At 54.7% G+C, this 13,500-nt stretch overlaps 2 protein-coding genes across 2 annotated transcripts; one reads left to right on the top strand and one right to left on the bottom strand.

The window, feature by feature from the left end:
* Positions 1 to 1,904: 1,904 nt before the first annotated feature.
* Positions 1,905 to 3,002, top strand: LOC311221543 (urotensin-2 receptor-like; the record flags this gene model as incomplete). The annotated part of the gene is made up of 1 exon (XM_084305605.1): positions 1,905 to 3,002. The coding sequence occupies one exon, from the start codon at positions 1,905 to 1,907 to the stop codon at positions 3,000 to 3,002; it is 1,098 nt and encodes a 365-aa protein (XP_084161731.1).
* A 1,961-nt stretch (positions 3,003 to 4,963) lies between these two features.
* On the bottom strand, positions 4,964 to 8,048 carry LGALS1 (galectin 1). Its single transcript, XM_084297377.1, has 4 exons — positions 8,000 to 8,048; positions 6,747 to 6,826; positions 5,488 to 5,659; positions 4,964 to 5,176 (listed from the first exon to the last, which is right to left on the bottom strand). The coding sequence occupies exons 1-4, from the start codon at positions 8,006 to 8,008 to the stop codon at positions 5,033 to 5,035; spliced, it is 405 nt and encodes a 134-aa protein (XP_084153503.1). The 5' UTR covers positions 8,009 to 8,048; the 3' UTR covers positions 4,964 to 5,032.
* Positions 8,049 to 13,500: the final 5,452 nt, after the last annotated feature.

Below are 13,500 nucleotides of genomic sequence, written 5' to 3'. Positions count from 1 at the left end.
CTCCCTCTGTGCTGAGACCACCACAACCTGTTGGGAGCACTGGCTTCTTGGATAAGAAACAGGATTACTCATCCTGCTGCTATGACACAGCAAATCTTTCCACCCATAAGTATGTTTCACTGCAGTTTTGCTGATGTCTCTCAGTTTGGTGCATGACTGTCCCAGAAACTGAAGGCCATTGCAAAGCTTGTGCTCCGAAGCGAAGTGCCTTTCAGTTTTGATAATATGAAAATGGGACAGTGCATTAAAAAAAATAAAAAATAAAAAAAAAAGGTCAAGCCCCATTGAATATCCTGCACATTCAGTTCTCCTCTAGAAAGGAGAGGAGAGGGACCCAGCCATGCCAAGTGCTGGCACATATAACCCCGAGGGAGGCCTCTAAAGTCACCTCCATCGTTGCCATGTGTGCCATACTCCTGTGGCATGGTCATGTTGAAGCTGCTGCTGTTGCATGTAGCACGTTGCTTGGGAGGTGCTTGGCTCCTGCTGCAGCAGGATCTGCCTATCTGCTGCTGAGATGTTGCTGCTGGAGGTAGGTGGAGGCTTCTGACTCAGCCACAACAAAGCGAACGCACTCACTGAGGGTGCAAAAAAAAAAAAAAAAATGTATCTTGAGTGACCTAAAAACCCCTGCAGACTAGCAGGAGATCAGCAGTGGCATGTCTGTCTGCTTCCTGAGACAAATGTGGTTCAGATGTGGTTTATTTCAAAAAAAAAAAAAAAAAAAAGAGTGGGTGTGCTGGGTGCAGAAGACTTTGGGGCACAGTTGTCATACAGTGATACTCCAGCAGAAGGCAATGGTGCCTAAGGCAGGAAGGGAGGAAGGGGAAATCCCAGAGGAGGAGGGTGGTCTTTGGGGAAAGGAAGGAGGTAGTGGGTCTAAAATACCCAGCCCTTTGAGCCTCTAGGAGCTTGATGCTGACTGGGGACAAGGGCGGAACAGGGCCAGGTCACAGGCCATGGGAGGTGTCCTACCATCTGGTGGTCTGTGGGGGCCTTTGCATGGAAAACTGGGGGTTAAATCCATTGCCTGTACCTCAAGGGGTCCTGATGACCTTGGAAATGACTTGGGGTAGGTCCTCTTGCCCAGGTTAAGCAAGGAGCAGTGTAGCAATCTTTATATTTTCAGTGCTGACCCTAGTTTCCCTTCAAAAGCCACAGAAAAATTCTTTTGCCTCCTGCCAGCTTGGGGTGGCTTATCTATCCTACCTCACAGGAGGAAAACTGGGCAAGGAAAAAGAAAGGGAGAAAAGAAGGAGAAGGAGGAGAGAGCAGGAGGAAGGCTCTGAGGAAGAAGGAGCGTGTCTGAAAGAAAGGAGGGAGCCATCACGGCTCCTCAGCTGGTGGCTAGCAGCATGGTATGAACTGGGACTGGGATCACACTGGTGTGTGAAGCTGTGAGTCAGACACATTCCTGTGCAGTGGGCAAGGCTCTCCAGCGGTGGGTTAAAGAGGGGGGATCACACTTCTCCAGCATCTGAGCTGAAAGAACAGAGGCTAGGGAGAAGGAGAAACCCACTTGTCCGTGGAGTCGGCTGTTTTTCTGCCCAGCAAACACTGGAGGAGCAAGAAGTGAGGAGCTGGTGAAGAGCACAGACCTTTCCTCTGGGTTGACAGCGGTTACTTTGCACCTGTCAGCCTGGAAGAGGAGGGTGGCGTCCCTTTTTCAGCCTTTATTTGATGAAAACCGCTGGACGGAGCTTGTGACGGACAAGATCAGCAAAATGGACTGTATGGCTGGAGGTGAGGAATAGACTTCTCTGGAGCACCTTACGTCTGCGGAGCTCACGCCATTTATCTGGGCTTCCCTTAAGAATATTTGTGTCTCATATAGCAAGCAGGGAGGGCAGAGAGAAGGAACAGGTCTCTCACAGCCCGATTGCTCTCCCACCCCGATCCCCAAGATGTCTCGTGACCCTGCCCTCATCAGTGTCAGGCCTGAAGAAGATCCTGAGGGTGGCAGCTTCTCGGAGGAAAGCAGCGGTGGGGGTGACAGCAGTAGTGTCCTGGGAGAGGACAGCCCCGTCACGGGGCCGCTGGGCACAGTGCTGCTGCTCGTGTGCCTCGTTGGGATGGTCGGGAACATCTACACGGTGCTGGTGGCCTCTGGCAGGGTGTCGGGCCGCTCAGCGGGCTCCCTGGGGGTCTACGTGATCAACCTCGCCCTGGCCGACCTCCTGTACCTCTCCACCATCCCCTTCGTGGTCTGCACCTACTTTGCCCACGACTGGTTCTTCGGGGACGCAGGCTGTAGGATTTTGCTCAGCCTGGACCTCCTCACCATGCACGCCAGCATCTTCCTTCTGACCGCCATGAGCCTGGAGCGGTACTGGGCAGTCACCAAGCCGCTGCGGGCCAGGCGGGCCGGCAACGCTTACCGCAGGCTGGCCAGCGCCGTCCTCTGGCTCCTTGCGCTCCTGCTGACGGCCCCCATGATGGCGATGACCCAGCTGCGGGAGGGGGATGGCCCCCACAAGCGCATCTGCGTCCCCACCTGGACGCCGGCAGCCTTCCGCCTCTACCTGACGGTGCTCTTCGCCACCAGCGTCCTGGTGCCCGGCATGGTGCTGGGCATCGTCTACACCCGCCTGGCCCGGGCATACCGCTCCTCCGCCTGGCCCTCGGGGCTGCCGGCGGCTGGCCGGGCTCCCAGCCGGCGTCTTTCCTCCAGGATCTCTGCCATCGTGGTGGCCTACTGGGCCTGCTTCCTCCCCTTCTGGGGCTGGCAGCTGGCTGGGCTGTACCAGGGCGAGGGGCTGGGTATTGGCCCCACCGCCCAGGCCTATCTAAATTTTGGTGTCACCTGCCTGGCCTATGGAAACAGCTGCATCAACCCCTTCCTCTACACCCTGCTGGCCAGCAGCTACCGCCGGCGCCCTGGCCACAGAGGGTCAGGGATGGTGTGGCCCCACACACCCTCCCTGGATGCCACGGGAGGCCACAGCATCCCCCTGGCTTCTGGGGAAATGTTGGGGGAAAATGTGGGAAGCCCCAGGTCTTGAGCAGCTCTCTGGGTGAGGGGCATCTCCCAGGCTTTTGTGGGAGTTGAGACATGAAATAAAAATTCCTTGTCTTCAGTGCTGGCTTGTGGTGTTTTCCATCCTTGTCGTCAACCTGGTGCGTTCCCCTTCATGCCTCGCACTTTGTGAGGCCGCTTGAGGATGCTCATGGTGAGGAGTCAGTCCCAGCTCTCATCCTCCGAGCCCTCACGTGCTGGCCTCCGCCTCGTGCAAGGCCAGGGAGTAGGTGGAAGGGAGCAGTCAACCTCTGTATGTCTAAATTATACCACCAAGGAACTCTCACCACCCTCACCTCCTCGCTGGCAACGGACAGAGCCATAACAAAACAGGGACAACAGTGACTCACAGATTTCACAGGACCGGTGAGTCACTTCGAGAAGCAGGCACGCTAGTGGGAGACCTGATTAAAGTGCATCCTCTGGCTTGTGGCGAAACTCTCATTCAGCTTCTTTTTTTCTCCGCCCACCCTCACCGAAATCTTTGAAGAGTCTTTGGACTCTCCAAGTATGGTTCGGAGACGTTGTGGGATGTGAGATTGCCCCGCAGTACAGCTCAGGGAGGTGAGCATGTCTGCCTAGCTTTCAAGGTCAGTCCAGCACAGGAAGCTACAAGGAGAGAGCTTCTCTACGTGTCCTTCATCACAGCTTATGAAAGGGCCTGTCATCAGTACCATGTCCCTACTGTGGTCAAGGAGATCCCCAACCCTCTGTCCTACTGAATGTACCCCAGGCTGGGACAATGCCATGACATGAACTGAGCCAGGTTTCTTGCCTTGAGACCATCTAGCCCAGCATGGCTCACTTCCACACAGCTAAACTCTCTTCTTATCCCCAGAAAATTTGGCCTCATCCATATCACCACATTGGAAGTGCCCAGGCTATGCTGTCCCCCAACAGTGCCTGTGCACAGGGTGGCAATGCTAGATGCTGCATTTCCTATTATAGATGTAGCCCTAAAGAAGAGGGTGTGATCCAGAACAGCCTGGCTTTGAGTAACACGAGACTCCAAAAGCGATTCAGCTGCAGAGTCTCAGCCTGGTTTTACTCCCTAAATGTTCCTGCCTCCCATCCTAAAAGCCCATCTCAAGCCTTTGTCTCCAACTTGCCTCTCTCCTCTTCCCCAACCCCAATTCCTAGCAGCCAAGCCTCTCTCCGCATGGGTACCTGAGACACAGGACCTAGCAGATCCTCATGAATTATAGAGCAAGAATGAGAGGTGCTGCTGCCTCAGTAACAAGCTCCCGTGCACCAGCTGCTCTGCAACTGCCTAATGGGAGGAATTACGCTGGCCAGGCCTGCAGGGCAACCTTGCAGGACATCAAATTGTCTTTCACATTGCTTGTGGCCAGCCTGGAAGTGAGGACCCAAAGATTGCATGCTTCCATCCTTGCTCCACCAGGCACACCACTCATCATTACTGCTAAATTAGTATTAGGCTAAGAGAGCCCCCAAGGCAGCTGTTGGCTGATGCCTTGGGTAAGCCACAGCCCAGTGAGCAATATGCTGTAATATCAAGCACGCTTCATCTTCTTCTGCCCCTTCAGAGGCCAGCCTCACAGTAGACTGAGAAATACTCAGGCTTATGTGGGCTAATATGTGAGTGAAGGGGTATCAGAAGTATTATTCATAGTATTTGGATGAAGAGCCCGTGGCAGACACTCCCGAAGTCAGCAAGACATTCCTTCCCACTGCTATTCCTGTGCAGAAGCAAGTCACATCTGGCCACAGCACACTGTTTCCTACTGGGACTCTTCCCAACATTTTTACCTTGTCTTCCCAGGCTCTTGCCCCCACCAACCTCCTCTCCACCCATGAGATCAAGGGCCAAAGCTATATTTAGTTAATCTCACCCACGTGTGATACGCCAGCAAAGCAGGTTATACCACTCCAAGTCCCCCAGCTGACTAACCCCTGTAAGCTTACAAAAAATAGTTTGAGACGTGGTAGACCAAAACATGTTTATTGATGGCTTTTTTGTACTCGAAACAGGTGTATTTGAAACAGGAGAGGGAGTTACTCCCAGCTGAGGGACTGCAGCGTGAAGTCCCCATGTGTATCGAAGTAATCAAAGACAGAAAGACCCAGCCGGTTGGGGAACGTGAACTGGTGGCCCGTCAGGTGGACGGTCACATCACTTGGGTTGATGCTGAAGGTGACCTGCAAAATAAAGGGAGAAGTCAGAGAAAGCTTCTGCCAAAATACTCTCAACCCTTCTGCTCTGCAAGGTGAACATGCTCAGCAGCATAACCTGCTCTTCAGCAGCACCAGCATGCTTCTGGTGTCCCAAGCAATGCTTATTCCCTGCTCAGTTCAACAGAAACATCCCTTGGAGCTAGATGGAGCTTGCACGTTTGATCCTCACCCGTCACCACTGCTCAGGGCCCTGGAGGGTGGCACTGGCCAAGCAGGAGAAGCCAGTTGGGTGCCCTGTGCCAGACGCCCTCCCTTCACCACATCCCAGGTCTCACCTCTGCGGGGGCTCCCTTCTGGAAAGGGAAGACCGTCTCCCTTTGCTCCGCACCCCACTCCTCCACTTTCTTGGAGTTGCACACGATGGTGTTCACATCGCCGTGAGCATCAAAGCGGGGGTTGAAGTGAAGGCCCAGGTGGGTCGAGTCCTTCCCCAGATTCATCACAAAGCTGCAGGGAAAGGAGACAGACACCACAGTAGCACGTCACTCATTACCATAACCGCCTCTGGGCCTGCTCCCTCAAGCCCAGAGGAGGGTGTCCAAGGAGAAATCCTTTAGGAAAGCTGTGCAGTTTTGCAGAAGAGATGGTGCTGTCGATGCAAGATACTCTCCACTAAGCTTTTAACAGGAGAAATATTCAGTGTTTAGCCCTGAACATGGGATTCCTCTACACCCAAACCAGCTCCCAGGGAGTCAGTTGCTTGTCCCAGCTTTCCTTCCAGCCTCAAACAGTTAGTTGGGGCTGCACCCTGCTTGACAGCCACTGCCTTCTCCCAGCCCTGCAGGCAGCTGAAGTAATCACCATCTCATTAGCTATCCCAGAGCATCTTGCAATGGCAGTGGGAGGAAACAGCTTCCCAGCCCAGTGTCCACCTTGCCTCCAGGCCTCTGACTGAAATGAGAAGTGAGGAGGCATTTCGTTTGGCAAGAGAAAGCCCAGGAGGCTTCACTCCAATGGTATCAAACTTCAAAGGCGCTGGGAAGAGCTGGAACATGTTTCCTGGAACACCACTAGTGCTGGTACAGCAGCTACGGGCTCCACCTTGCTCACCAAGGGGCCCCACCAGCCACAGGCCTGCGAGAGGGCTGCAGCCTTTCCCTTTACACCATGAAGGGAGCCGTGGCTCTGAGCATCCATGGCAGAGCACCCAGGATCTCCCCATTCCTTGGGGCAGGATCTTCTGCCCAAGGCACAGTAACGGTGCCCTTGCTCCTAGGCCACCTTCAGGGCAGGGGAGAGGATGTTGGGTTGGTCTCGAGCTGTGTCTCAGCACAGATACAGCTTCAATTTCCTTCACCCTGTGCTAGAGAGGATGTGGTCACTGCCAGTTCGTGCAGCTGGGGCTTCACATCTGCTTTGGCTTAGCCCCTTGGCAGCAGAGCCATGTCTGCAGCGTACATTAGGCAGTGACTCACTAGGAACTGCTGCCGGGGTTAACCCCTCGGAGAGCTGCTCCTCTCCCACCCAAGGGACAAGATTCTCCTGCTGGGGACCGAAGGAAACCAGCTCAGCTCGGGGCTTCGGCACAGCTTACCTCTTGGCATTGGGTGGAATCGTCCCCTTGACTGTGAGGCGCTGGCCAGGCTTGAGGCCCAGGTTGGTGCACACGGGTCCCTGAGGAACGAGAAGACAGATGTTAGCTCAGTACCTGCTGGCTCCCTTGCTCCGATTTGGCAGCTTTCCCTGCTGCCTCACCAGGCAGTGCAGTGCCTGGGACTGCAGGAAGGACAGGGATGCTCCCTTCCCCTAGGGCCAGGCACACGGGACTCTCTCGAGAAGTCCCCCGAATCACATGAACCATCTGCCCGATTTCCCAACCTTCCTCTTGCTGCTCTCGTCAACGTATCTGTGTTTCGTGGCAGTGAGGAGAGTACCTGTGAGCTCCCATCACACCCACCCTCTCCTGAACACACCCATGTGCCTTGTGGGTCTCATGACATCCCACAGAAGCCTGGCTGTGCAGGGACAGCCAGAAGTCTTGCTCCCCAGCTTCCAAGGGCTTCTTTTTTTTGCTTTTATTTGCAAGTTTAACGTTTGCAAGAGCTTTTTCCTGCTCCATGCATGCACTTTTCCCTGCTTTCTCTAGGAGAAGGAAAATACCCTGGTACTCATTTCTTAATAGCACCAGAGGCAAGAGCACAAGAATGCAAGAGCACAAGAATACCAAGAGCTTCTCCCCCACCCCAATTTCGTTTGCACTTGGGACACTCCCTGATTTTCCCCCTCCTCAGTCTTGCGAAAGAAATCAAAGTGCAAACACTCTGCTGACACAAGTAGCCCTCCAGCAGCCCTTGGTGCTCACAGGACACTTCAGGAGAGCGCATTTTCTTACGAGAAATAATAACGGAGTGACTCATGAAAACTGCAGCCAGGAAGCGAGTGGCAAGGCTGCCCAGGAGAGGAGATGCTCAGAGAGCAATAAATCTTACTGCAGACGCTTCCCCAGAGCAGAACGGCTATAAAGCAGGTTCCCCCAGCTTTGGAACCAACCTAGCAAGGACCCTCACCACATTCCTCCCCAAAGGGACCCTGCAGGGAAAAAACTCTCCTGCCAGAAGGACAAATAGCAGCCACCCTTCTGTAATAGATGCAGCAGGAATCCTGGCTCCCCCCAGCAGCAGGCACCCAGGCACAGGGAGAGATGAGCAGCTGGAGGAGGATCGTGCAAGCACCCTCCTGCCAAGCCAACATCTCCCCCATCGTCCTGCTCCATGAAGCAGCACCTCTGACGAAGCAGCACCCCCAAAAAAGCTGCCCCTGCAGCTCCCCATCGCTCCCTGCACTCACGCAAGACATGGTGCTGCTCCGTGGGCTGCTGCTCCTCTCCTCCAAGGTGCAGAAGTCCCAGGCAAGTAGCTCAGGGGCCCCACCCTGGCCTTTAAATAGATGGAGAGCTGAGTTGTGCCAGCCCTTTCCCCACCCAGCTCGCCAATCAGATGGAGGATGGAGAGGGAGGGGTTGGTTTTTGGGGAGGGAGGACCTGTCAGGCACGGCTGCCTCCTCCCACCCTCACCCAGGCCCCTCTCCAGGATGCTAAATCCCAACCCTTCCAAGCAGGCTGCTGGCTCCAGGAGGAGATCCAGCCGCGTGTGGCCTCCAAGCCAATGGAAAATAGTTCTAGAATGAGAGTTTTGCTCTCCAAGGTTTTGATCCCACATGGAAAACAGTCAGAGGGACTCAGACTGGGGGGCGGGCTGGGCTCTTCAGCTCCGCTTAAACTGGGAGCAGGAGAAATGCCACCAGGGGTACACGGTGCCTCCGAAACTCCCTGCAGTCCAGGTGAAACCCCAGGAGCTGATGCAGGATCCAGGGGCTCCCAGCTGCACCACCAAGCCTTGCTGTCCCCCAGCTGCTGACCCAGCCCTTACCACCAGCCCTTGTAGGTCCTGGAGCCAACGAAGGGACACCAGCCCCTATTCTGCAGAACCCCTAAGCGCCCCCAAAACCATGTGTGTGCGTGTTTTGTGGCTGTAGGGCACAGCAAACCTGGAGGAAACCCTCTCGGAGGGGTGGAGAGGGATCATCCAAGAACGCTCAGTGCTCTTGCACCAATTCTGGACACATCCAAGGGGCTGAGGAACAAGGAGATGGGGGCAAAACGCTCCGTGATCGTAAAACATAGGGTTTACACGTCTTTTAGCTGCCTCCACGTTCCCTTTGTGGCAAGTATGACTCACCCGAGTGAAAAGATTCCTTTGGAAAAAGTTACCCAATTACTACATGGCTCAACTGTAATTATGCTGAGAGAGGAGGGGAAAAAAAATCGGGCAGCGGGCCAGGCTTGTGGCTTAAAGCTTTCCTTGTCTTGCATATTTGTCTCTAAATCACAAGACGCTCTGCGATTTCCTCAAGAGGCCCAGAACAGAAACACGCTGAAACGCTTTCTTCTTCCCTTTCTCTGAGGCCCATCGGTTCCCCATCTGCTCAGGACGTGACAGTCCCCATCCCTCTTACCCCCATCAGGCACGACCCCAAAGGCTGGGTACTTTTCCTCCTGGGTACTTTTATTTGGTGCCATCAATGCCAGCAGAGGTAGCAGGGAGAAACTCCTCCCTGCTGGAATTAAGGGGGGCATGGAAAAGCTCCGGCCTTTGGCCAGGTTGCTGACCCCTTCTGCTCTACAAACAGATGGAGTGAAGGCCAAAATGTGTCTCCTTCCCCGTCTCTCAGCCGTGGGTTTCTCCACCCCCTGCTCTGGAAAACGGCGTTCAGCCCTGGAGCCTGGCTCCTTCCATGTGTCGCGGGTGAGAAATGATGGGTGGAGAAGGGGATTTTCGAGATATTTGCTCACTTAGGGCTGGAGAGGGGAGAGGCCACTCAAAAGGTGAAGGATAGGTTGTGTGCACCATAACCCAGCCTCAGCAGCCACCAGCCCCTTGAGTCATGCACGTCCAGGGACCTTTCTCCAAAAGCTGCTGGGAAGATCAGAGAGCAGCTCGTGGATAACAGGCGACAAAAACAGGTGACAAAACCTAAAGCTCCAGGATCGGCATCCTTACAAGGAAATTCAAGGAAAGGAAGGTCCCTGCCACCCCTTCCATCACCCTGAAGATGCAGAGGTGCTTGCCCGTTATTTTCGGGAGAGGATTGGCACGGGAAGGGCCGCTGTGGGTTGAGAAAGGCAGAGCCAGGCTAGTTAGAGCTGGTAATCTTCACCTCCCATCACCTCGGTCCTTACCAGCGTGCGGCTGGTCAGCCACCAGGGGAAGGGTTATCAGCACATTTGGTCTGCTGAGGATGGAGGTGAGGAAGATGAAGATAGATCACAGCAGACCCTGGTGGCACGGGATTGTCCTGCTGTGGGGAAACTCAGCAGTGGTGTGGGTCTCTTCTCCTCCAGCCTTCTCCTGCCAGGCTCTTCCTCACCAGGAGAGCTTTCCTGCACTGCACTGCAGCCCCTTCCCTCGTATTACAGGCAGAGACACTGATCTTTATCGCATCTTGGGAAGCAAAAGGTCATCTTTATCCAGGCCAAAGGGAGTGAGCTGACCTTATGCTGTTGCTGCAAACAGTGCCCTTGGCCATGCCAAGCTCTTTGGCCAGAGAGAGCCACAGATATGGAGGGAGCGTTGCCTGTGGGATACTAATTCTGGTTAAGAGTGTGAGGCAAGTGGTATCTACAACTGCACCTGCTTTTTCCAGGCTGTGATGTCCCTGCTGTGGCAGGGGCAGACCAAATTCACATCTACGTGAGCATGAGGCCAGAAATCACAGCAAAGAGAGACCCTTCCAAGCCTGTCCTGTGCTAGGGGTTGGGCATCACACTCAGGACCTGACCCAGGGCACCTCTGCGGCTCGTGCTTCAGAGGCAGCCTGGCTCCTGGAGCGACTCGCTGCCCTCTCGTTAGCCCTTTCCTTGCACAACGTCCCCGTCTCCTCGCTCCTCTTAGGAAAGCGCAAATTGCCCTTGCTGGTGAGAAATCTCAGACAATCCTCAGACAATTGCTGCTGCCCTTGGGGCCCGAGATCGTCCTTTGCTGCTGGCTGTGACCCCACCATTCCCGCAGAAGGAACCAGACCCCCGTCTGTTGGTGTGGGTCTGCCCATGGTTTTCATCACAGCTCTTCCCTCAGAGCCTCAGCTTGATGCCAAAAGCACCTGCGCTGAGCTCCCCATGCTGAGGTGGCACCGTTCCTCGAGCTTCCAGCTTCCCTCATGGCCATCCCCACCCTTCCCAACGTCCAGGCTGTAATTCAGCTTGGGCTGAAGTGGGAAACACGATTGCTAAAGGTGAGTTTCATCACTGCGGGTGGCTTTGATTGAAGGTCTGCCTCCTGGCCTCGCTGATAGGCATTGCTACAGATCAGCATACCTGGACGGATCCTGCGTGCTGAGGGCTGGAGTCCAGATACTGCAAGCTAAGGGGTTGAGCCAACCTGATGGGCATTGGGTTGAGCTGTTGGGTGGCCCTATCCAAGGTGGTTTGGCAGCTGCCAAGGAAATATCCCGGTCAGGCAAGCGTCTGAGGCAGAAGAAGGAAGATCTGCCCCCAAATCTGCTTGTGAAGGAGGCAGTGATGGACTGGGCATCCTGAGTCATGACCTTGGAGAGCTGGGGAAGGGCCTGGCCGAAAATCCCGTGGACTACGTGAGTGAGGTCCACCTGTACGCATCACTCCCCGGCTGGCAAGGGCCTGTTTAGGCAGCAATTACCCCCTCGGTGATTTATTTGCAACATCTTTCCACTGGGAGAGCATCTTTGTACCTGCTCATCCACTCCGTGTTACGTGAGCTGTGGTTTTTTGAATTCAGGATTAGGTGCACTGAACTCGGGTTTATTATCTCGCAGGCTCCGAGCCTCACGTCTCCAGTGAGCCACAGCAGGATCTCTCCAGCTTTCCTGCTGCAATGTTTCCAACCACATCCAGTTTCCTGGAACGAGAGCTGCTTGTAAGGCTCCTGCTCTTGCTGACTCCGGACTCTCTGCTTTCATTTAATCAGTATGGAAATATGTTCCCCGGTGGTGAAGATAATTCCACAAATGTTATCAAAGGGTACCCGGGCATGGTGATTTATCTGGGAGAGCCTGAAATTACAGCTTGGGGAAGCGGGGATGAGTCCTGGTCACGCTAATGGCATCGGGATGTGTTGGACACACCTCAAAGTGCGGCCGGGGAGTATCCCAAATCGGTGCTCCCCACCTCCACCCCCACACCTCCACCACGAGGAGCTCACATCGGGCTTCATCTCGCCTCCGGGGGATGAACCCCCTCGGGGCACAGCCTGGTTTGTGCACCTGGTCTCCTGGCTGGGGTGGGCTCCCCGTGGCTGCAGGATGGGCTCAGCATCCCAGCCAGGTGCTGGGCAGCGGGTGGGCAGCACGGATCACCCCGTGCCAGCCCCTGGAGATCATTGTCCCGAGCCATTCAAGTGCTTTCCTAGCATGCAGGTAGAATGAGAAGCCACTGACGGTGCTAGAAATAGTGATGGTGCAGCAAAAAACAACCCCAAGCCTTCGATTAACTCAGGCATGAAGGAGCCTGACTCCATGGAAGTGGTGGAGTTAGCAGATCTTTAAAGCCAGCAACACCTCGACTACTTGTGGAGGCTTCGTGCTGCATTTTGGTTGAGGGCCACTAGGCACAGGACGGCGAGTGAAAGCAAAGCAATGCAAGCAAAGGTGGCCGGGTGCTTGAGGAAAGGACCCCCTTGTTTTGGACGCAGGGATGTTGCTGGCAGTGACACAGCCTGGCCCAGGTGGTTGTTGTATGTAGAGGGATTCCCTCAGCTGCAGACGCAGGTGGAGAAAAGCCTTGCGTCATGTAGGGCAGCAGCTGCTGAACCAGACCGGCCCTGCCATGCAGGGAGGGCCGAGAGATAAGCAGGAGGAGATATGAGCTCTCCTGCAGGCAAAGTATGGTTAGGGCCCTCGTCCAACTCTGCCACGCAGCTTGAAACCGATCATTTGCTTCTGAAAAGAAATGGGAAATGGAATTCGGGCCGGTGCACTGAATTTCCATTTTTTCTTTAAATAAATACAGTTAAAGAAGCAGAAAGAGGAAAAAAAAAAAGTAGAAGTGTTGGGGTGCAGCATGCGCTGTTCAGGCACTGCCGGCGAGCCCTCAAACCTGAACTTGAAGAAATGACACGTTTCGAAAGCAGACCTACAAGCTCAGCAGACGCTGGCTCTAGGGGGGAAAGGATTGCCACCGCTTGGCTGGATGTTGGCTAATGCCACCCAGAGGGCCGGCAGCGCCAGCCCATTGCAAGTGCTGCAGGAGAAAAAGGCAGTGTTTTGCTAAAACGTGACCCCGTGCTTTAGGTAAGGAGTATTCCCGGGCTAATGGTTGGCACCGGGAGTGCAAGGGGAAAGAAAATGCAACTCCCGCTTGCTGCTGGAGGCTCGGCTCTGCTGTTACTGACATGCAGGAGAGCTGCAGGCTACGGACTGGCTGTGATCACCGGCTCCGCACTGCTGTAATACCCAAACCAGCATCCTTGCGGGAGCAAAGAAACCTGCCATTTATTAAGCCTATTTCAAGCCTAGAAACTACCCGCCGAGGCATATTACCCGTCTCGGGTCGCTGTCTGCAAAAGCGCCTTTTGAGACATGCCGGGCAGAGGTTTGTTTGCTGTGTTTTAATATGCAGATCACAAGCGGGTGCTGTGCTCGAACATGTCGGGGCAGCCCAGGTGCTGGTTTCAGCTCTCCCAAGAGCCAGGGCTCTGGAGCAGCGTGCTCGTGGAATAAAGGCACGTTTCTCCTGCAACACCCTGCAGACCGAAACTCAGCCGCCTGCTGCTTGTCAGCGAGCGATGTGCGCAAAGACAAGTCTGCAATGATGATCC

This window comes from Netta rufina (genome assembly GCF_964035555.1).
Source record: "Netta rufina genome assembly, chromosome: 1".
Classification (NCBI taxonomy): Eukaryota; Metazoa; Chordata; class Aves; order Anseriformes; family Anatidae; genus Netta; species Netta rufina.
The sequence above is the reverse complement of the archived record's forward strand: the minus strand, read 5'-3'. Positions and strand labels throughout refer to the sequence as shown.

Excerpts from the sequence above, each read along its gene's own strand:
- LGALS1 (XM_084297377.1), bottom strand. Across the intron at positions 5,660-6,746 it reads ATTCCACCCAATGCCAAGAG|CTTTGTGATGAATCTGGGGA; the intron begins GTAAGCTGTGCC and ends CTTTCCCTGCAG. Across the intron at positions 5,177-5,487 it reads AGAAGGGAGCCCCCGCAGAG|GTCACCTTCAGCATCAACCC; the intron begins GTGAGACCTGGG and ends TTTATTTTGCAG.